Genomic DNA, 22,504 nt, shown 5'->3' with positions numbered 1-22,504 from the left:
ACATAATGAGACTCCATATCAGGGTGGTTATGATGACAACTGTCCAACCTTAAAATTTTCGACTAAAAAGATAAACAAATATTGAACTTTAATAAAGACATTGTAATTTTTTTTTCTTTTTACCCATATAAATTTTTTATAGAGTAATTATGATTTAATTTATATAATGTCATAACTATATATAATAGAAACATTGTAATTTTTCATCATATTAATTTTGTAATTTTATATATAATTAAATAAATAAAGTTGATAGTATTTTTAATATATATAATATTAATTATTATTTCTGTTTATAAAATAATAATATAGCATAAAAAACAATCACATTATTAATCGTCATAAGTTAAAAATACATTAATTTTTATTATTATAGTTAACGAAATTAAAAAAAAATGACAAAAATTTAAAAACACACTCCTTCATTTGAAATCGTTCAGAAGAGTGGACCCTAGAAACCGCTGCTGAAGTTCTTCTCTTCCCACAGAGGTACGTTTGTTCATCTCTTCTTCGTTTCTCAAAACCCTCCCAATCTTTGCACACTCACGATTTCTCTGTTCAACAACGAAGTTCAGAACGTTTCGTTTCGATTCGCGGTGGTTTCAATGGGGAGTGAAGAGGAAAACAACGAATTCTACCTCCGCTACTACGTCGGTCACAAAGGGAAGTTCGGTCACGAGTTCTTGGAGTTCGAGTTTCGCCCCGACGGGAAGCTCCGCTACGCCAACAACTCTAACTACAAAAACGACACCATCATCCGCAAGGAGGTTTACCTCACTCCCGCCGTTCTCCGCGAGTGCCGTCGCATCATCGCCGAAAGCGAGGTAACCCTAATTTACAAACTCACCAACTAAGTTAACCCCTTGTCGTCGTTTATTTAATTTGTTGGTTTATTTGTTTGGTGTGTAGATTATGAAGGAAGATGATAACAACTGGCCGGAACCGGACCGGGTGGGACGGCAGGAGCTGGAGATTGTTATGGGGAATGAGCACATATCGTTCACAACCTCGAAGATTGGGTCATTGGTGGATGTTCAGAGCAGTGCTGACCCGGAAGGGCTTCGCATCTTTTACTACCTTGTTCAGGTGAAATTATGGTTTAGGGTTTTGATTGATTTATGTAAGGTTTCGAATTGTGCGTGCTCATTTCACACAATGCATATAGCAGCAATAGGCCTTAGTTATCGGCCAAGACAAGGTTGTATGTTTAATGTTTCAGTTAGTAGTAGTGTCGTTGTCAGACTTGGAAGTAAAGGACATACACTGAAGTTTGTTGGGATTATTGCATCCCTATGACTTAGAAATTGTATTAATTATCAGTAAATGTTACAAAATACCTGGGACCTGATGATGTTGAAACATGACTTTGGACCCTGAACATTAGAATGAGTAACAAAAGTAGTTATGACTCAGTTTGACTCTTGTCCTGTCTAAGAAAGTCTGAATATGCTCCCTTTTGGACATTATTCATACCTTAAGGACTGTAACTTGCATTGCCCAAAACCATTTTTCAAAGCTTTGAATCTTTGACAAACTGGGGTGACCTAGGTGGCTGTGAAGAAGACTAGGAAATTCAGTAGCAGTGCAAAACAGGGATAGTATTGACCTGATATAATAAAGTCCACATGATTCATGGCCTGTTTAAATATGCGTTTCTTACGCATGGTCTTGTATTGTAAATGAAATAGGACCAAAAGCTATTAAACTAGTTAATAGAGTAAGTTGACTAAGAAATTGAATTTAAAAGGCAGCCAGGTATAAGAAAAACTGATTTTAAAGACAAGTGCTGGGAGTGAAACTTGATCAATGCCTTTGGGATCAACTTTAGAGCCATTTGCTGAGGCGATAGAATGAGGAAGATTGCGTGTAGGACAAGAGTAAAAGGGTATTAATTACCAGCTACATAATTGTAGGTGCCTAAATTAAGTATCCAAGGACTTGGTTTATTACGAGAATATGAACTGTAGGATTACAGATTCCTTGTATCAACAATTATGGATATGCTAGGCTAAAGGTTTATTTGGTTTTATGTAAGCAGTGAGCCCAACAGAAAACCAATCTCACTATAAGTCTGTTTAGCTTCCTTCAAAACTTCCTTTCTGAAAGTGCAATGGGTTGTTTCCCTGATAAAATTTCATGATTTTTCTTGACTAGGTTCATATTGGGCAATACTAACAATTTTCTGTAGGTACTCGTAACTGATTTGAGTTTCGAAACATGACCTTTTCGAATCAAATTGTAAGGTATTATTTCACAAAGTGAACCACATACATTCAAACATATTGGAAGAAAATGGTTCGTTGAGTTATAAACCAGTTGACAGCGTTATGTATCAAAACATGTTGTTACCTAACAGGTCATGGATAGTCTCATTGAGGTTTTGGTAGATGTCAGAGTCATGTACGGGAAACTAAACCGGTTGACTGATCCTATATTTTTTATTCTATTGCTATTAGTCAGTTTATGCAGTCCCCACATAAAGATCATTTGGGTGTTGTTACTGATTTAGGTTTATTAAGTGAGGAAACCTTGATGAACTCTTTGTTTTATGAAATCTTGGGAGACAAATTGAAGAGTATCTCTAATTGATTGAACCGTGACAACCTCAGTACAGAGAATATGAAGGAACTGTACAATCCCTAATTCATAGGGATACAATGATATCATATCAACTAAGGTTCCGCAAACCATACCCCCTTGGTTCAAAGTTATTAAGCTCTTTGATTGTTTCTTATACAGGCCAGGTGTAATTTTATGTGGAAGCAAATAAAAATCATGTCTTCTATTACAATACTTCATCCCTTGTAACAATTGGTCATAATATCAGAACATCAGTTACTCTTGATGGTCCTGTTCTTTGTAACATCCATTCAGAGTGCTTTTTAAATTATCCTGAGTAATAACTGTCAGTTATTTATTTTTGAGTGAGGAAATATATCATCATGAATAATTCTGAATGCTGTTCTTGGTCATAGCTTGAACTTTGCATGGGCCAGTTTTATTTTGTGTCCAGTTGAAGTCAAATAAGGACGCTTCTTTGGAATTGTGAACTTACTTCAAGTGGTTTTAGGTTAAATAAAAAACACTGGCTTATGGTTATGTAGTTTGTCGTATTAAATGGTCACCATTGAGTTAGAAAAGAACTGTCCAGTTATCAAGCTGAAATTCTTTTGGCATTAAAATTATCCTTGGGCATTCTCATGGATCCCTTTTGGGAAGGGAGAAAACCCACACACGTGAATTAATATAGAATGTAGTATTATTCCAGTCTTTTAGGAGAAATTTTCCATTGAATTGGCTTTTAATAAGCCTATGGAAGAATTTCTTGGCATATATATGTCAGATCTTGGATTTCTATTATCGTCTTAAAGACTTCTAAGTACAGTAATGAGAAGTTAAACAGTTTCCTTGACCAGGGTCTATGAAAATTAGTAAAATATTATATAACTCTGAAGAAAAATGAAAATAAAGTGACCTAATAAAGAACACCAAACAAAGTCGCCATATGTAAGAATCTCATTTTCAAAACTCCAATGTCATTTTAACTGATGTTTGAAAATTTCTGATTATACTTCACTAAGTCTTAGGAAGGGTAGTGTTGTGATTATTAGCAGATGTGAATGCCAGATTTTGTCAACTAATGCCTTTTGTTTATTCTGTTTTTTACAATTACTGTTTACAGGATCTGAAGTGCTTTGTCTTCTCTCTCATTTCACTTCACTTCAAGATCAAACCTATCTAAGGAGTGTTCAGTATCATGCTTTCATCCTCTTGGAACCTTTTTGCTAATGGAGTTCCACATCTGATAGAGTGACTTTATAATCGTGAATATGATTTGGTTCTGTATTCACATGAAATGGAATTTTAGATTTGAGGGTGTAACCCTTGTACTAGGGTGTTTATTGGATTGGTTTTTATGCATGGCTTAGTTATTATTCTTTCATTGCCTTGCTTTAACGGTTGGATCATTCCAAATGCTACATTTTGGAATTATTTTGCCAGCATGAGATGTGGACATGCTACTTTTATGAGAATTTCTTTGAGATGGAAAAATGTTTTATTTACACAATTTATTTAGGTTTCAGTCAAAGTTCTATCCAGGGAGGGACCCAGATTTACTTACATAAAATTTACTTAATAAATATGTCTTCAATTCTATATAAATATTTATTATGATTTTATTTTAAATAAATAACATATGATTAAATTATTTAGACATAGAAGATACACTAAGTATCCTTTCTAAAAGACCTACAATTACAAATGTTAATAGTCAGTTTTATATGTTACTAATAACTGCTCCTTCATAATATATTTAATTATAGTCAGTTAATCATGACTGAACTGAAATGAATTTGTTAGTTATTTTAAAAAAAATAACAGCAGTTAATGTGGAAGAATTTGATTTCAAAATGTGACAAATTTAGGGAAAAAATATTGTGTTGTGGCAATAACAGGAAACAAAATCTTTAAAGTTACAACAAAAAAGTAAGAAAATATTTGTTGATGTCTAAAAGTTCAAACTGCTAATACTTTATATAATGATATTAAGTTTGTTTTTTTGGACATATTTATAGTAAATATTTTTTTATTTCTAAATAATTACAATGACCTTTTTTACAGAGGTTACTTTCTTACTGAAAAAGGAAAATCAAACTATAAATATAAGCTAATAAAGTCATTTGATTAAAAAAACTGTTTATAACTTTTTTTATATAACTATTATAACTTTTAAAATTATAACAACAAAAAAGAAAGTGAGACTACATCATTATGTTCTTTTTCTATTATTTTAAAAAGTAATTTAAGTCATTTTTATAATTAAAAAGTTATAAGAAAAATGGTTTTTTAATATATTGAAATTATTTGTTATGTTTATTTGATGTAAAATATATTGAAAAATAAAAGTTAAATGGAGTAATTACAACAAGATTAATAGATATTTGTATTATATGCGTTGAAAATAATTATATTTTAGGATAATTTTAGAATGTAATCTATAACTATATATATTATATATACACTAAATGAGATAAATTTTTTTATAATGTATTGCTATAAATTAAATAAGAAAATATATATTTTGAAAAGTATTACTAATTATAACAATTTTTCATCTTGGTATACATATTTCATATTTTATTTTATCTTATATTTTAGAATTACAAAAAAAATATAAACTACTCCTATATTTAAATAACTATACATTACATACTATAAGACACTTGTTATGTAACATTACTGTTCTTATCTTCTCCAAAAATACAAACCCTAAACTATCTTATAAAAAATATAAAATGTAAAAATTAATATCTTTGCCATTAAACTCTCTAATATAAAAAAAAAATGAAATAAGACAACCATTAGAAAAAATATTAAGTTACAAAATTCATCAAAGTTTAGTTCTTGAGTATAATTCCAAATTGTATAAAATATTCAGTTTGTAAAAATTACTTTTGAGTTATATTTATAATTTTTTATACATAATAATTTGTCATCTTTTTAAAACAACTGCAATAAATAAAAATGAAAAGACTTTTATAAAAGGGAAAAAATGATCCTTAAATATTTTATTACATGAAATTCTTCCATTTTTGTTATTACAGATTATTTTATTGTTGTTACATCTCATAAAGTCGTATATATTTTTTATACTTTAATTTGTTTCATAAAACTTAATTAAATTAGTATTAATTTATTTCTTAGTTAATTATTTAAAGAAATGATATTTTTACATTCCCTAATTTAGTTGTTAGTATTTAAATATTTTCAATTGATATTAATTAATATAAAATGTTGATTTGGAATCAACATTCAATTTTTTATTAATTTAAAAATTTAATATGTTAAAAACACTTTTACATTCTTATATAGTTTTCCTTCAAAATAATTGTTTAATTATTGAATTAAATTGATCGATATAATAATTTTTAATTAACTGTTTTACAGTTTTATAAGAATAAATAATATATATCACAAATACGTTTTATATTTCTCCCATACATTATTGTATATGGAAAATTATTAAATCTTAAAATAGTCAGATTATGACAGTGTTATTGTTAATTTGACTGAAACTCATAAATCTAACTCGTTAATTATCTTATTATTATATTTGGCGGTCAAGATTTGATGTCACAGGTGTGCCTCTTTTCTCATAGCTTACACAGTATTCTTTCCCAAAAAGAAGCGGGAAAATTGCCCAAACACAAAATCCCCAATTATCAAAATCCAAAACTCTCTTTTCTTCACTTTATTTCCCGCTTCTCTTTCTTTCTCTCTCTCTCTCTGAACCTTGTCACACCGCATTGCATCCCAAACAAGAAATCTGAATCTGGATCCATGGTCATGGCGGAGTGCGAATTCGAACTCGAAGAGAAATCGTGGCATCTCCTCGCACTCCTCCTCCGAATCGGCCACACAGTCTATCCGCAGCGCCTTGCCTCGGAGTGCCGTTTATTCACCGCCTCGCCGGACTTTGTCTGCTACGTCAGTTCTCTCCCCGGTTCACCGCTATCTGTCACTGACAATGGACTCGTCACGCCCTCTCTTAGTGCGGCCTTTGCCCTCGGAAGCTTCTTCTCTCTCCGTCTCTCTCCTGAACCACAAACAAATTCCAGGAAACGCAAGTTGCTATTCGACTCGGCGGAAGGTGCATCTCTATTGATTTTTCAATTTGGATTCTGATTTACTGTTTAATTTATGTGGTTATTTGATTTGATTGATATTTTGGCGACAGCAGATGGAGTAGAACACAAGAGGTTCGCGATTGGGAACGGAATTCGGGAGTTGTCGTTCCAGGTATTCCATTCTCATTCTCATTTCATTTTCTGTGTGAGGATGTCTTGGTTAAAGCAAATTTTGAAGTGGCATGAATTACTTTCATTATACTCACAAATATATTGCATCCAATAGGTGAACATTAAGATAAAGAATTAGCGAATACCTTAGGTTGCATTTGAATGGCAAATTTGATGATTCCACGTGAATCTAAATACACTGATTTTTGTTGCTACACGGTTATGTGCACTTGGGATAGGACACGTAAATTTGATTGACTATGTTCGGTGCCTATGTAAGAGTTTCATTCTCTTGAATTTAGGAGGCATAATAATCAGGTGTAAAAAGTAGGGACACAACCATTTAGGTTGGAGGAGTGTCAATGATTATTGTGTTTTTACGCGTTTGTACAATTGATTCTGGTTAAAATTGATTTTAGAGTGCACGTATTGTTGTTGAGTGTTTCTATTCTTATTTTGAAAGTGAATATATATAATTTTTATCCATGCAAATTCAGCTTTTAACATCACTCAAATTAAAACCAATATTATATCCAACTCTAATATATAATCAGATATGAATGCCTAATTAAAAATCATGCTAGATAGTATTCCAATGAGAACTTAGAGGCTCCAATGCCAATCTAAAGGCACTGATGCTTGTGCTTGTTGATGGTGATATGCACGTGGAATGGTAATTTTGATTGACTGCAGTTTGTGTTTGTGATATGTGACCATAGCTTGATTATGATTGGGTTTCATTTTCTTGCATTCGGGACCATTATTATATAATCAGGAGAATAAAATAGAAATAGAACCGTTTAGGTGGTGAGGTGATGATTGTGATTATTTTGTGTTTAGGTGATAATTTTCAATATTGATTTTTGGTTAAGTGATGTTGGAATGTTATTTTAGATGATCGACCATAATTATTATTCCTAAATTTCAATTTCTGAAGGTATAAATTGGTTGCCTTTCGACTCATCGTTGGTGGCGTGTATGTACGGTTGTTTGAACGATAAATTAATTTAATACATAGTGAATCACAATGGCCTATTTATCATACATTGTTAATGAACTTGGTTAGATAGTGTGTGAGTTTGATATTCGACAGTGTAACTCACTTGATTGAGTTGAGAATTATTTGCATTCTCTTGCATCTAGGGTGCCTTAGAGTCAGGTGGAAAATAAAGCTATAGAAATAAATGCTTATTATTAGTATGAATATCTTAGTTTATAGTTTGGCTGCCTTTCGTTTTTTATGAAAAAAAAATCTATTAAAAGATTAAATATCATAACAATTAGAGAAGTTTATTTTTCATTTTAATATAAAATGGTAATATATTAGTTCTAGTTCTTTTCTCATAAGTTATAAGTAACCAATAAAAATTACACATTAATAGGAGTTGTTGTTTAAACAGATGCATCTTTATTCAGTCTTATAGAGTGATATATATATATATATATATATATATATATATATATATATATATATTCATTAGCAATCATTGCATTTCATGCTGAATTTGGTGCCCAATCTCTGGAATTTTTCTTTGGCGTGCAGAGTTTTGCTGATGCTGCAGAGGCTCTGAAGAGAAGAAATTTCCCTGTCCTAAAATTTGAATCTCAGAATATAGGTAGCGGGAATTTTGTATTCCCCTTGCGTGTTGATAAAAATGAAAAGTGTTCAGGTTGTCTAATGCCAAATGTTAAACATAGGCAAGCCAATAATGATCCCAGCCAAATCATGTGTAATGAAGAGGTTTCTAAATCAATCATCAATGACTTAAACCACGGTGCAAAGCTAGCGGACATATATAGATTCATGCCATGTAATCTCCGTGTTTACCGTGCTCTCTTAGATCCCTCAATATGCAAAACCGGCATTGATGATAGTAGCCTTGGTGTTGACCGTGCTTTCTTAGATCCCTCAATATGCAAAAACGGCATTGATGATAGTAGCCTTGGATTCGGGAAGAAAATGGATTTTGACACATTTACGCATGACTGCACTGAACTAAACAGTATTCATCATGTGGAAGAAGATGGTACGGGTGAAAGCAAAGCTTGCAAAAATCTACCAGGAAAACCTAATGAAGATGATGAGGTGCAAAGTGGTTCAAAGAAGGGGCTGATCGATGCTGGCACTGATAGAGACAAGGAAGATGTTACTCAGATGGTCAATGGAGCAGTCTGTGGAGAAGGATTGACTAATGGTTTGAAACAAAAAAACCCTGTCCATGCAATAAGTTTGGAAAAAATGGAGACTGAGAGAAACACAATAACTTATAAAATAGCTAATTCCTCTTCAAACCCCAAGGGGCTTTTGAAAATTTCTAGCTCATTAAAGGGGGGACAGAAGAATGAACTGCACCCTAAGTCACAAATTCTTAAAGAGTCACTAGTCAGCAATAAATGTAGTGTTCCAAGAAATGTTGATCAATGTAAAAATGATCAGAAACTTACAACGAGGAAGCAAAATCATAAAGAGAACATGGCAGAAAATATTTCGGCTACGACTAAGGTGTGCTGTAGTTTGAAATAGGCTGTGACTTTTAGGATCATTTTGACCATTTTATTAAGAGGTTCCTTGTATGTTCATTTTGGTTATTTTTTTGAATCAGGTGGAGAAAAAAACATATCCCTCATTTGAAGCGTTTACAATAGAGGAAGAAGAAGGTTCAGGTATGTGGACTCTTTCTTTCTCCTACACTTCCTTCTTGATGGAAAGAAATATTAAATTGCGATGACATTTTTTTTTCCATATAGGTGGTTATGGCACTGTTTACCGTGCTCAAAGAACTACTGATGGAAAACGGGTTGCAATAAAATGTAAATGACACTTATCCTTTGTATTAATTATGTGCCTGCAATTAGTATTATGATAAAAAAAAAGCAACTTAATTTTCTTTAAGAATTTGGTCCATACTCTTATTGTTCTTGCGTTCAGTTTCCCACTTATAATAGAAACTGGAACCTATGCTTTGTATGTAATCATTTTGATATTACTATACTTATACTAATTTACTATATGATTGGCATAATGGATTTTAAGAAATTGATATTGATGGTCCAATATATACTTGTGATTTTCAGGTCCTCATAGTAATGCTCATAAAAACCACGTAACTACTGAACGGAATATGCTAGAGCGTTTTGGGTAAGTATAAGACATAAGGGTACAATATTTTTTATATTTAAGTCGCAATGCATTCTGTTCTTTGTTAATATTTTTTTGGTATGTTACAGTGGTAAAAACTTCATAATAAGGTATGAAGGTTCTTTAAAAAATGGCAACACCGACTGCTTTGTTTTAGAGCATGTTGAGCATGAGAGACCTGAGGTAATTGCTGAAGCTGTGTACAATTTATATTTTCTTATCAGAAAAAAAATGTCTTCTGTTTCGTACATTTTAATTTCTTATCAATCCATCGAATTCAGAAGATGAATGAATTCCTCTTTTAGCATTTCCCAATGTTAAACTGATAAGCTCATAAGAATCATAAGAATCCTGACGTTTTCTTGAATTCCTCTTTAATAGATCTAGGAGTTACTTCTATAGGTTTTGAAAAAAGATATGCAAGAGATTGTGTCCTTTTCAATCTTAATTTAAAGCATCCATTCGAATACTCTTACCTGCTCTACATTCATGTTTAATGGAGATAAGTTTTCCTTTTCAATTTGTAGGTTTTGAAAAAAGAAATTGATATAGTTCAGCTTCAATGGTACGGGTATTGCTTGTTCAGGGCCCTTTATTGCTTGCACAAAGAGGTATTTTTCTCTTTGCGCAATCATTATGCCATGTGACTTTTGAAAACGACAGTAAGTACAATTGTTTTGAGAAATTCTAACTCTATAAAATGTAGGGAGTTGTTCACAGAGACGTTAAACCTGGAAACTTCCTTTTCTCTCGAAAGCTAAGCAGAGGCTACCTTATTGATTTCAACCTTGCCATGGTAGGTTGCTTCTCTTTTCCGTTTCTTGTCAAGAGTTTTGACTGATTGTTTTAATCTTGACACTGATGAATTTCAATATTTTCTTTATAGGATTTAAAGCAGAAGAACAACGTTGGAAGTAAGATTTCTTTTCACTTATTAGTTGCTTATTTTTTTTGAGAAATATAACTTGCTGAATATTTGGTTTTCTTATGATACTTGTAATTAACATAAATAACATTTTTCTTGCTTCTACCCCTATTATATTTAAGGTTTATTTTATTTTTAAAGTATAATTTTATTATAACAACTTTAATTGTGTTAATTTTTGTTTGAACACTATTTTGTTTGAACTCCATTAATGTTAATACAATTAAGTACATATTTGTTCTTTAATAATTATCAAATATCTTTATTAAAAGGGAAAATTTAATGTTAATATACACTTAATTTTGAAGGAATCATTAATGAGTTTAAATGTATAAAGCAGGGTAAAAAAAGTTACTTTTAAGTTTAATTGCACATTAAAGTTTATTTTTAAGGTGAAAATTATTAAAGACCAAATGCACGCATTCGATTACCTTGACCATTAAACATTAAGAAAGTTCAAACAATGAAATTAAAATTTTATTCTAAATTGTATTTTCTTTATTGTACTGAAAAGAAATATGTGAATACTTATTATATTGAACTGATTATTTATCCTTTAATTTATATAGAAATTTATTTAAATATGTTTTTTTTATATTCCTTTGATAAGTTTCACTGTCAATGATATTCATAATATGATCTACCTAATTAGTTTGCGCTTCTCTTCAGGTAAATCAAAACCAAGTCTGGTTGCATCATCCCATAATATTTCTCTCTCTTCTTCTTCTCGGACTGCCCCTTTGGTCCGAGGCAAGAACCTTGGAGGCAGCAAGTCTTTAACATCCAATAAAAGGGCTTTGGCGGATTATAAAAATTATTCCGAACTTAATAGGCATGTAAAGCAAAAGGCTCATGCTGGTCCTCTGAAAAATGGTCCCGACATGGTTGGTGGGAATTTACTTAGAGCACAAGGAACAGACGGCTCTGGTATAACTTCTGCGAGAGATGCTAGCACTAAGACTGCTTCTGCAGAGAGGCTCAGGGAACCTTTACCTTCCCACGGAAGAAAGGAGCTTATCAGCTTTGTGAATACTATGAAATGTGCAAACAACAGTTCAATAATAGGTCCTTCTTCTCAAAGGAAAAGGGTTACTGCTCCCTCAAGCAGGGTAGATGGCAAGATTTTTCATATTACCCCGATGCCTATGCATTCATCTACTGTTGGTGCAGGATTATTGAGAGGCAAAGGTATGACTCTAATTGCAGAACTTTTGCGTTCTGAGGACTGTTAGCATATTAACTAAACCCTTAGCATATTAACAGTTTATGTGTTTTCCAGGAGACGGAAAACAGAAAAAAGAAGGTTCATGTGTTGGAACCAAAGGATTTCGTGCACCGGAGGTAAGATCATGCTGTCAATTCCATTGACTTGCATGTCTTTTAACCCAATTAGAGTCTCAATTATATGTTGATTCAAATGCAGATAGTATCCTGACATAGGAGGAGTGCCTTTTTCATATATGCTTATAAACAAAGAAAATATGCAACATAATTAGCACTTGGAAAGACAAATTTATATTGCTTAGGAAATTTAAAGTGAAGCATTTACGTAAGGTTTAATAGAAATCATCATTCGTATGGGATCCTATCTTCTTCAACCTAGAATAGTATTCCGAGTTAGTGTAAGGTTTAACTGGTTCACTAAGCTAGTTTCCCGGTTGCACCATAGGTCTCAGTATCCCATATTTTTCATTTCGTTTCATTTGTCATACAAACTGTCTCCTGCAGACTAAAGAAACTTAATTACGGGAATTTATTTTTCAGCCAACGAGACTATTGGTCTCTTACATTGTGAAGTTAAAACTAAAACTTCCCTTGAGCAAGGAAAGAGAGGAAATGAACATTGTAAGATGATACTTAATTCGTAAGTTTACATACTGCATTCAATCTGTAAAAGCTTCATTCTAAAACATTTTCTTGTTTCGTCTGTCCGGTACATTGTTTTGAAAACAAAAAGTATATTAAAAAAATGAGATAGTTTTATAATTAAAAAGTAAAAACAAAACTGAGAACAGGACGCAAAAGTGGAAATAATACTCCCTAAATTTGTGGTCTTTTCCCTATCAAGGTTCATCACTGCACTGGATGACACCTAAATGCGAGATTGAAGTTTGTTACCTAGAGATGCTATTTCACTGCTCTGTAATTATGTATTGCTTTGTTTTTCAGTAGTTTCAATTCAAGGTTCTTCCTTTTCTTCAGGTTTTATTAAGATCTCAGCATCAGGGACAAAAGATTGATATTTGGTCAGCTGGCGTCACTCTACTCTACATTGTGATCGGGAAGACTCCTTTCACTGGCGACCCGGAACAGTAATATTCTCGCCTGCCAAATTCATTTCTTTTGTTTGTTTGTCTTTTCTTGCTAACCGAATTTTGTTTCAGGAACATAAAAGAAATTGTTAAATTGCGGGGCAGTGAAGAGTTTTGGGAAGTGGCCAAGCTACATGACCGTGAAGTGTCTTTCCCTGTGGTAATGATCTCTTATTCCGTAATATAATTGGAAAATAATAAACTGAAATAATCTTCTGAGTCCACTAAAATATTTATTATTATCTTAGTTTCATTCAAAATATATTTATAAATAAATAAATAAAATATTCATTTATTTTTTGAGATTTCAAACACCATTAAATTCTTTAGCCAGGGTCTGTCTCGGTAGATTATTCGTTAAACTTCAGTAGTCAAAATGTAGTGTTTACTAGTAAATAAATGTCCTTAACTTAATTCTATGCTATGTTTCAAGATGATGGTTGCTTGCCAAAAGTTACTTTATTTTACTCTTTTTGTTATCAACAGTTGATATGATTATGCTTAGTTTAAAATGTTTTTTTGACGAAAATGTTTTTAGAAAAGTTGCTTATTTTATCTTTTTCTATCTTGTTTTTAATATTTTTTGCTTCTAAGTTGAAATTCGTATTCTTTTAATTATCAGTGATTAAAAATAACAATGAATCATAATATATTTTATTTATCACTAGTGTAAAGATGGACGCATAAAGTATTTGTGTATATATTTTTTTATTGACAATAATAAATAAAAAATATATAATTAAGAATTAGATATTATGATGATTAATAAAATAAAAATTACTATGATGTTATAATTACGAACTATTTGAAGATAATTATTATTTATTCTAATTTATTTTAATAAATAATAAAATCAATAAAATGAGCTATATTGATAAAAAGTAAAATTGTTAACAAGTTTGTAATTAATCTTTCATAAATGAGAAAACTATAAATTAAATTATAATAATAAGGATAAAATTAGTAATAAATTATATACACAAAAATAACAGTTGTAAAAAGAAGCAAAATGATTATGATTGCTTATCAGTCATCTTAGTTAATGATATCCTTTGTATTGCAGGAGTTACTTGATGAGCGATACTTGCAGTCATGGGACTTGGAAGCCTGGTGCAAAACTCACTCAAAGAGACCAGAATTTCTTGAGAAGATCCCGAAATCGTTGTTTGATTTGATAGACAAGTGTCTAACAGTTAATCCAAGAAATAGACTTAGTGCAGAAGATGTTCTAAGACATCAATTCTTTGACTCACTTAACGAGTCTCTGAGGAAACAAAGGATGATGCATCGAGCTATCAGATCGGAGGCTGGGGCTTCTGCTGCAATCTGAAACTAGTTTCATAAAGTGCAGGTATTTTTAGTTGCAGTTTTTTACCCATAAGAGGGTTTCTATACTTGTTGTATATATGCCTGTTTCAGAGAAAACTAGTGCAGGGTAGTGTAAGCTGCTCAAATTTACAACTTCGACATGTTTTTCTATATATTCTTTCATTCTTGTAAAGTCTCTTTCTCATCTTATTTTATTTAAGTATTGTCATCCTCGTGTAGGTTTAAAACATTTTTTATTTATTTCGCTTTCCTTTTTATATTCTTTCATCTTTTATATGCCCAGTTTTAACAAATGTTTAAATTTGGTTAAGAGAGGAGTAGAATATTTTATTCCCGAAAGTTTTGGATGATTTTATGCAAATATTTGAATTCAAATAAAAAACTTAAAAACAAATTAAATTGATTTTTTATTTTTATATTCGTCTTTTGTTTTAAATTTTGTTTTTATATTATAATTAAATATAATTTAATTCATATGTAGGAATTAAATTGTATTTTATTAAGGCATTTATTTTAAGCAATTTGTGAATGTGAAAGGTAGTAGAAACTTTTAAAAACTTTTAGTTTATTTCTATTAGGAATTAACGTGTACACTTTCACGGATTAAATGATGGTTATGCCAAAAGTTATCACGGATTAAATGATGGTTGTGCCAAAAGTTCATTTTCCCTTACCAAAATGTGTAAATAAATTTCTATAATTAATTTGAAATATTTTATAAAAAATGTTTTGAGTTAAATTGTTTTGGAAGTTAAAATTTTGGAATTTTATTAGAATATTTGGAATAGTTGTAATTAAAGAGTTTTAAATATTACAAAGAGTAAGAATATGAAATTTTTGTATTCTAAAATTTATAGTTATTCTTTTGATATTCTCAATTTGGTTTTAATTTTGGGTGTTATCGATTTAGTTAATTTTATGTTGACAGTTTTTTTTTATGTTATAATAATTATTGTTTTTATTTAAATTGTTAGGGTTATTTTTGTTATTGCTGCATACTCTATTCAATATTAATTATAGTTTTTTAGTCAATGTTAGGAGAACTATTTTTTTGACAAATGTTAATTGAATTTTTCGATATCTATGTACTTTTATTTTCTTTGATGTTTTTATTAATTATTATTTTTTTCAATTATTTGTTATAATTTATTGTTAATATTGATTGAACAAACATTAACTAAGACTTTTTTGCCAATATAATTTTAAGCCAACATTGACCAAAGAGTCACCAAAAATAACATAGTCAACATAATTGTAAAAATAACTTGATAATCTTAGTTTAAATAATTATAGTTAATATCAACTGAAAATAATATCGACCAAAATTGGCAAAAAACCATCAATGTTAATAATTTATCTAAATTATTTGATATTATTTGAATTATTAATAATTATTTGATATTTAAATAGTTTTTTTACATTCTTGTTTTAATTGAAATATTTTATCTAAATTTTTTTATATTTAAATATTTCACTAAAACGAATTTCTCTTGGTTTGGCTCAGGTTGAAGAAATGTACTTTTATTCAAGCGAAACTTTCAGTTGAGCGAAAATGGCGAGAGTGAAGTTGTGTTTTTCTATGTTTTCATTCAAGTGGTCAAAATTCGTTTGAGCGAAATTTGGCTTCTAATATTACTCTCTTTTATAATAGTTTGTTCAATGGGGAATTGTTCTTGGTTCCATGGAATTTCTTTGACTCTCTTTTCTCTGTTGGGTATAACTTACTCCTCAAATCTGATACTAACTCTTTTTAAACTCTCTTTTCTCCATTTGTTGTAATGTGCTACTCATTTATGATAATAACTCCTACATGCATGTATATACAAAAAATAATCTAAATCAGGAGGAATTATAACAAAAATGTACTTCTAAAAATGTATTTTAACTAAAATATAACACATCATTTTCGCAAATGCAGTGTTATTGTGCAAGCAAAATAGTGAATTAAAATGGAGAAATACAGTGTGCTATGACATGTGTCTCTTTCGAAGTGCTATTGTTGTGCAAGTAAAAGAGTGAATAAACACTGTTAACATAGTCTAAAATAATTTTTCTATCATACTACGTGTCCAAATAATTGATTAGGTTTAGTCATAATTTATTTATGTTGACCGAAATTTACTATATTTTATTTTATGTAAAAAATATGATTCATTATATCTTAAAAAATAATTCATTATATATATGTTAAAATAATTTTTATTATTAATAAAGAAATTTTAAATTAGTTTGTAATTAGTTACTAAAATTTTAACTATCAATTTTAAAATATAATTAGTTGATAGCTAAAACTTTAATAGTTAATTAAATATCAAAATTATTTATTAATAATAAAATTATGTTAAATATTAATTTTTTTTAAATAGTATCTAATTTAATTAATATAGTAACTAATAATTTTTTGTCTTTAAAATTAGTTTTTTTTTTAATAAATTTTTTAATTTATAAAATAATATATAATTTAATCAATATAATTGATTATTTTGATTTTTAAAATTAATTTCTATTTAATAATTTTCATGTTGGGAATATATGACCTATGTGATTTCACATCTTACATGAACTGCTCTTTTTTTTTTCTTCATTTAGCCATGCATATAACCTCACTCTCATCTTGCTAATACTCTAAGATAAACCATTGCAATGTTCTAAGCTAAGCTCATGAAAAGAAATATATCAGCAAAATGACAGGTAATGGTAAAAATGTACATGCAATCCACTCTTTTGAACCTCATTATACCATTGAATTTTCTTTGTATTTCTGATGCAACAAAAGTTTACAAACTTCTAATCCTCACAGTTTATTCAATGGGAGGAGGACTAGACCACCTTCTCTTCACCTCTGATTTCCATCTCACCTCTTTAAGCTTTCCATCCAACCCATAGTCTCTCTCCATCACAAGATTGATCCCTTCATCAGAGTACCAACCAACTCCAATGCAAAGAATACCATCCTTGTTGATGTCAACATAGCATGTCACACCTCCAGGAAGCCACAGAACCGTCACATCCTGCATGTCAAGCCGCTCCTCCTCGCCGAAGTAGTTGGTGTTCTCCGGGAGGCTCCTCTTCTTCAGATTTTCTGTACAAAGGTATACGTATGGGGTTTCGGTTCCTTCTTCCGCCATGCTCTCCTCGCCGTACACCGGTGTCGCACTAATCTCAAAGACTTTCCATGACCCTGTCAGCTCTGATGGCTTGGTTCGTTTTCTTTGTGACAATGGCTTTACATCCATTTCTATATCACTGTTTCAAATGTAGCAGGTATTAGTCACTTTCTTGAAGACAAAGGAAATGTTGTGATCTGTTGGGATGGGCTTTACAATAAGTACTTGTAGGAAAAGAAAATATGAAGGTGCAATGAATTAAGTTTCTTCTATAAGTTAAAACTAACTTATTCCTTCAACTTTTGTAGAAACTCTCACTTTATATTTTCTGTCTCTTATAAGTATTCATTGAAAAGTTGATACAAATAGGGCCTAAGAACATGCTCACACCAGAGATCCATGTCATGTACTAAACATCATTTTAACTAGACACTTTCTTGGCTTCATTCACATTTCCCTGTTGCTTGGTGTTTACTCAGTAGGACAAAACATAAACCACAAGATGTCAGAGCAGAACCGAGCATGGACCACCTACCAGGCAGAGGTGGAACCAGGCGAGACGACGGTGTGGAACCAAGTGTGGACGACATACCGGGCAGGGCTCACGTCTCAAGCTTGGAGACTTGTGATACCATGTCAGTGAAATTGGTTTTTGATGTCTTCTTTGATTTTCATTTCCTCTATATATAATGCAAGCATATTTACAGCTAATGATTACAAATGATTTCTAATTTCTTATTGATAGGTTGATTAGTAAACTAACAAATTGATTCTAAGTATACACAATAATAGGAAGGAATAATAATGGATTTCCATGATTATGATTTATGTATTTTCTTGTTAACAAGAAGTGCCATACTCACAAACTCTGGTCATCGATGGAAGCAGGACTGGCCCATTCTTCTTCATACACAGCAACTCTCATTATCTGTATGTCTGAACCGCCATTACTGAATTCTATGGTATGAACAATTCGGATTCTTTTGTGGCAGCCCTTAACCAAACACTGAAAAAGAAGAAATTGTGACAAAAGTAACAAATGCATGATCAGTGTTAATAGGAACTTACATCAGGGAAGGATCTATAAATATGATATCTAGAAAGAAGCATGCCAAACTTACTTGTTCAAACTTGAAAGTTGGTGAGACATAGTACTTTGTATCATCGGATTCACCCAGGGGAATATCCATGGGACCTCGAGAATAAGACCCATCCTGAAGTTTATAAATCATAATTATTATGGAATACAAATGGAGGAACATAAACAAACTATCAGAGATTCAGATGCTGGTAATTTGGATAATAAACTATATCAGGCATATCATATGATTTAAGGATATTCCCTTCATACACATGACTCTAGCAATATTTACCATCATATGGTAAATGTTTCAAAATAGTTGACATATATGTCAGCAAGACCAAGCCATGAATTTCATTAGAAAGCCTAATGCAACTATATGAAGTTGTTCACAACAGTTACTTACTGTGAATGCAGTTCGAGTTATCTAGCTATAGCAAATGACCTAAAGCATAGTAGTTCAGTGATACTCTTCCTCCACCCAAAATCAATCACTGAGGAAGGTAGGATAGAAAAGAGAATATACAAAGACTGAGTTAAAGGTCTTGCTACTAATATGTAAGAAACAACCTAATTATACGAAAAGAATCTTACTTCAAAGTAAACAAGACCTGGTTCACAGCCCATGACATCTTCTTCCATCACATCACTGCTTTTAAGGTCAAAGGATTCAAATGTAGGCAAAGTGCGATTTATTACATTTTCGCTGGATTTGTGCTTCCTGTCTTTGGTATGCTGCGGTATTTCGCCATAAGGGTTCAAAGTCACCCAGTTAACCTTTCTCTGGATTTGAGATGTCCGTTCACCTGAAACTGATGGTGCTGCCTCTATACGGGAAAGAGTATAGCAGTCATAAAGATTTTCATTCTTGCTACCTATATCCATTGGTTCCATTTCAGCTGTGATGGGAGAGAACACAGCACCTACACCCTTCCATACTCCACTGAGACTGCTAGCAAATGTATTCCAAACTGGTTTTATCACCGGTTCCTTAAAGATTGTCCACTCTGTCAGTGTAATGTGCATTGCAATTTGAAATAGAATCATGTCTACAGTTTAGCACAGATATAAAAAAAACATATACATATAAGAAAGAATAAAGATAACGATAATAGAAGCAATTTTATTAATAAAACAATTGATGGATTTATTCCCTCACACAGATTCTTCCACCCAAAAGGTTTGAAATGGAAGAACCATCCATGTCATATGAGCATTCCATACTTTTCAACTAAACATCATATTCTTTGGTACACACAAAGAGAAGTTCAAAGCAAAACTTTTTTACATGAAATTTGACAAAACTAACCACTTATAACACTACTACACTATACTGAAAATAAATGAAAATAAAAGACTTCACAAAGCAGAGGTTCTGCCACATTATTGTCATATCATCTTTGGTATAGACATCCCAAAGTACTAGAGCAAGACATCATCATACAAAGAACAGTACTTTGTACAATAAAAGCAGAGAAAACTAAGAAAGGATGTAATAGCAGGAAGATAAATTGGAAAGCAGCTAAAAACACTTTTGGGATGTTAATCATCTCCAGAAACACCACTGCTTTTACACTATACATCGCGTTAAATGATTCCTATTAATTCATTTGAACAAATTTACTTCTGTTTGCATATCCTTTTTGGCCACCATTCACCAAAATGATCCAAGGACCTTGATCTTGTTTGTTTCCCATCACTTATACCAGAAGAATTATTCATTCTCAAGTCTATGTGAGGACTTATTCATTACATTCAATTTAACCCCAGTTAATCAATTTCTACGTCCTCAACTAACTGCCTCACACAATGTTGCCATCTTCTATCAAAGTTAGAACAGACATACAATACAAGGACTAGGAGTAGAAAAAATAATCTATACCTCATAAAAGCACAATATCCACTACTTTAATACGAGTGTATTCACTCAGAAGCCACAAGCTTAAAATACCAAGCATCATTCATGTTTCTATAATCATATACTAATTGTTCCTCTCATTGTCAACAAAAAACTCAGCATTCCTATACATTCATAGTTCATTCACCAACCCAAGCACAATTTCAGAAAAAAAAGGTTTCATATTCATTCATAATCCTACCCAATCCCAAATCCCTACATCAATTCTTTTCCCTGGACAAAAAGCCAACAACTTTGCATCAAAATTTCAAAGAGACCCAACTGAGAAAAAGGGTGTCTGAGACTGAACAACAGTCTCAACCTCCACGAACATAACATTGTTAACAGAATCTCAGGATTCACATGCATACAGACCATTCACCAATTCAATTCACAATTTCAGAATGGAAAAAAAAGGTTCAATTTCAATCAATGAACCTAGCCAACATCAATTTTAATCCCCAAACAAAGCAAAAGCTAACAACTTTACATCAAAATTAGAAATTTAAAGAGACCCCAAATAAGGAAAAGGGTACCTGAGTCTGAAGAACAGTCTCAACCTCCACCAACATAGCCCCAGAGACGATGATCCTTCCACCCTTTTCCCCGTTCCTCTTCACCACTCTCCTCTTCCTCCTCTTATCCTTCTGAGAAGAAGCCATCTTGGCAAGGTCATTGTCAATGCTCCACACATTCTCCTTGTTGCCCCTCACCCTCACACCCTCTTTTGGACCATTCCTCTTGTAATTGTTGGACTTTTGAGCCTGAGCTGTTATGAGCCTTGTGGAACATGGCTTGATGAGGGAGGGGGAAAGAGAGGAAAGGGAATTGTGGTTGGAAGAGAGGGTGTGGTGGAAGCCAAGGTGGTGGTGTGTGGTGACGAAGGACTTGCTGAGGTAAAGGGAAGAAGGGGATTGCATGCCTGTGACTTGAGAAGGCTACACAAATCCACTTCTTTTGGAGCTTTCCCTAAAGTAAACTCCTACTGTGTTCTCTAGTTAATTTTGTCCTTGGATAATCACATAATTGATTAATGTCTCCTTTTGTATTACACAGAATAAATATTTCTTTATATATAATTATAACTCATAATAAATATTATTAAATTTGTAAATATCATTATAATTATTTTTTAATCATTCACTAATTATTCTATCATTCAAAGAAAAAAAACAAAAAAAAGGAAAAACTAAAGTCATGCTTCAACTTCATTGAAAACTTTATTAACCCAAGTCACCATCAAGCACAACTTCAACTTTTTTTTGATCAACTACACACGATCTCATGGTTAATCATACTCGTGCACACAACTCACAACTTATGTGAAAAGCTTATTCATACTGATGTTTATAGCACAAGACTTTTTTTGTTAATTTTTTTGGTCATTGAAATCGTTAGTCTTAAGCACAACTTTTATTGTAGAATCTCATACATTTAATGCATGGCTTACCTATTAAGAAAAAAAAAATTACTCATTTCAAAAATTTACATGACATATTGAAACAAATTGGAAAAAATCTCCAATTATGGTACATTTACAATATTCAAAATTTTATATTACAATCTAATTTCATTCATATATTTAACAAACTAACAAATATCCTTCTCAATTTAGTATATAACAAATAAAAAAAAAATCAATTCATGAGATAGCTTAGAAATTACTTATAAACAAAAGTTATGAAATACCTTATATCTAAATAAAAAGGAGATGAAAAAAAAACAAAATTTCAGTAAAAAAATTTTATTGAAAAGGAAATAACTATTTCTTTTACCGGCCATTTCCATTTAAACACACATAATTTATCTTCATAAAGTGTCTCTTGTTTTATTTTTTTCTTCAGAGTACTATCACTACAAGAAATTCATTAAATAAAAACCAATTTTAGAGTAAAAAAAAATTGTTCAACATAT

General features: G+C 31.4%; 3 protein-coding genes across 10 annotated transcripts; 2 read left to right on the top strand and 1 right to left on the bottom strand.

The window, feature by feature from the left end:
• The first annotated feature begins 397 nt into the window (after positions 1–397).
• Positions 398–4,053, top strand: LOC137818240 (protein mago nashi homolog). 2 transcript variants are annotated; one of them, XM_068621533.1, is made up of 4 exons: positions 398–489; positions 571–824; positions 910–1,086; positions 3,683–4,053. In XM_068621533.1, exons 2-4 carry the CDS (start codon positions 606–608, stop codon positions 3,740–3,742), a joined length of 456 nt encoding a protein of 151 aa, XP_068477634.1. In that variant the 5' UTR covers positions 398–489; positions 571–605; the 3' UTR covers positions 3,743–4,053. The 2 variants fall into 2 exon arrangements, with proteins under 2 accessions (XP_068477634.1, XP_068477633.1); XM_068621532.2 differs by having other exon boundaries at positions 401–489; positions 576–824.
• Positions 4,054–6,258: 2,205 nt separating this feature from the next.
• Positions 6,259–16,257, top strand: LOC137819223 (Protein kinase superfamily protein). 4 transcript variants are annotated; one of them, XM_090296795.1, is made up of 16 exons: positions 6,259–6,652; positions 6,740–6,801; positions 8,344–9,303; positions 9,404–9,464; positions 9,549–9,611; positions 9,876–9,939; positions 10,029–10,122; positions 10,467–10,550; positions 10,646–10,735; positions 10,826–10,853; positions 11,534–12,052; positions 12,144–12,205; positions 13,067–13,176; positions 13,249–13,336; positions 14,240–14,527; positions 16,010–16,257. In XM_090296795.1, the coding sequence occupies exons 1-15, from the start codon at positions 6,343–6,345 to the stop codon at positions 14,504–14,506; spliced, it is 2,862 nt and encodes a 953-aa protein (XP_090152921.1). In that variant the 5' UTR covers positions 6,259–6,342; the 3' UTR covers positions 14,507–14,527; positions 16,010–16,257. The 4 variants fall into 4 exon arrangements, with proteins under 4 accessions (XP_090152921.1, XP_068479109.1, XP_068479108.1 ...); XM_090296796.1 differs by having other exon boundaries at positions 6,291–6,652; positions 6,743–6,801; XM_068623008.2 differs by lacking the exon at positions 16,010–16,257 and having other exon boundaries at positions 6,743–6,801; positions 14,240–14,713.
• A 970-nt stretch (positions 16,258–17,227) lies between these two features.
• Positions 17,228–21,606, bottom strand: LOC137818646 (dihydroorotate dehydrogenase (DUF3598)). 4 transcript variants are annotated; one of them, XM_068622187.1, is made up of 5 exons: positions 21,127–21,606; positions 19,288–19,683; positions 18,734–18,826; positions 18,476–18,618; positions 17,228–17,751 (listed from the first exon to the last, which is right to left on the bottom strand). In XM_068622187.1, the coding sequence occupies exons 1-5, from the start codon at positions 21,508–21,510 to the stop codon at positions 17,307–17,309; spliced, it is 1,461 nt and encodes a 486-aa protein (XP_068478288.1). In that variant the 5' UTR covers positions 21,511–21,606; the 3' UTR covers positions 17,228–17,306. The 4 variants fall into 4 exon arrangements, with proteins under 4 accessions (XP_068478288.1, XP_090152753.1, XP_090152752.1 ...); XM_090296627.1 differs by having other exon boundaries at positions 18,472–18,618; positions 21,127–21,602; XM_090296626.1 differs by having other exon boundaries at positions 19,288–19,742; positions 21,127–21,540.
• Between the last annotated feature and the right edge of the window lie 898 nt (positions 21,607–22,504).

This window comes from Phaseolus vulgaris, chromosome 10 (assembly GCF_051622355.1).
Source record: "Phaseolus vulgaris cultivar YP4 chromosome 10, ASM5162235v1, whole genome shotgun sequence".
NCBI classification, from domain to species: domain Eukaryota; kingdom Viridiplantae; phylum Streptophyta; class Magnoliopsida; order Fabales; family Fabaceae; genus Phaseolus; species Phaseolus vulgaris.
This window is presented reverse-complemented; position numbering and strand designations above follow the sequence as displayed.

What these genes read in the sequence shown, in the direction of transcription:
- LOC137819223 (XM_090296795.1), top strand. Translation starts at nt 6,343, where the DNA reads ATGGTCATGGCGGAGTGCGAATTCGAACTCGAAGAGAAATCGTGGCAT. An exon ending in TTGATTTCAACCTTGCCATG is followed by an intron (nt 10,736 to 10,825) that starts GTAGGTTGCTTC and finishes TTTTCTTTATAG; the next exon opens with GATTTAAAGCAGAAGAACAA. An exon ending in GCAGAAGAACAACGTTGGAA is followed by an intron (nt 10,854 to 11,533) that starts GTAAGATTTCTT and finishes GCTTCTCTTCAG; the next exon opens with GTAAATCAAAACCAAGTCTG.
- LOC137818240 (XM_068621533.1), top strand. Translation starts at nt 606, where the DNA reads ATGGGGAGTGAAGAGGAAAACAACGAATTCTACCTCCGCTACTACGTC. An exon ending in GCATCATCGCCGAAAGCGAG is followed by an intron (nt 825 to 909) that starts GTAACCCTAATT and finishes TTTGGTGTGTAG; the next exon opens with ATTATGAAGGAAGATGATAA. An exon ending in TCTTTTACTACCTTGTTCAG is followed by an intron (nt 1,087 to 3,682) that starts GTGAAATTATGG and finishes TACTGTTTACAG; the next exon opens with GATCTGAAGTGCTTTGTCTT.
- LOC137818646 (XM_068622187.1), bottom strand. Translation starts at nt 21,510, where the DNA reads ATGCAATCCCCTTCTTCCCTTTACCTCAGCAAGTCCTTCGTCACCACA. An exon ending in AGACTGTTCTTCAGACTCAG is followed by an intron (nt 19,684 to 21,126) that starts GTACCCTTTTCC and finishes ACAATCTTTAAG; the next exon opens with GAACCGGTGATAAAACCAGT. An exon ending in CAGGTCTTGTTTACTTTGAA is followed by an intron (nt 18,827 to 19,287) that starts GTAAGATTCTTT and finishes TATAAACTTCAG; the next exon opens with GATGGGTCTTATTCTCGAGG.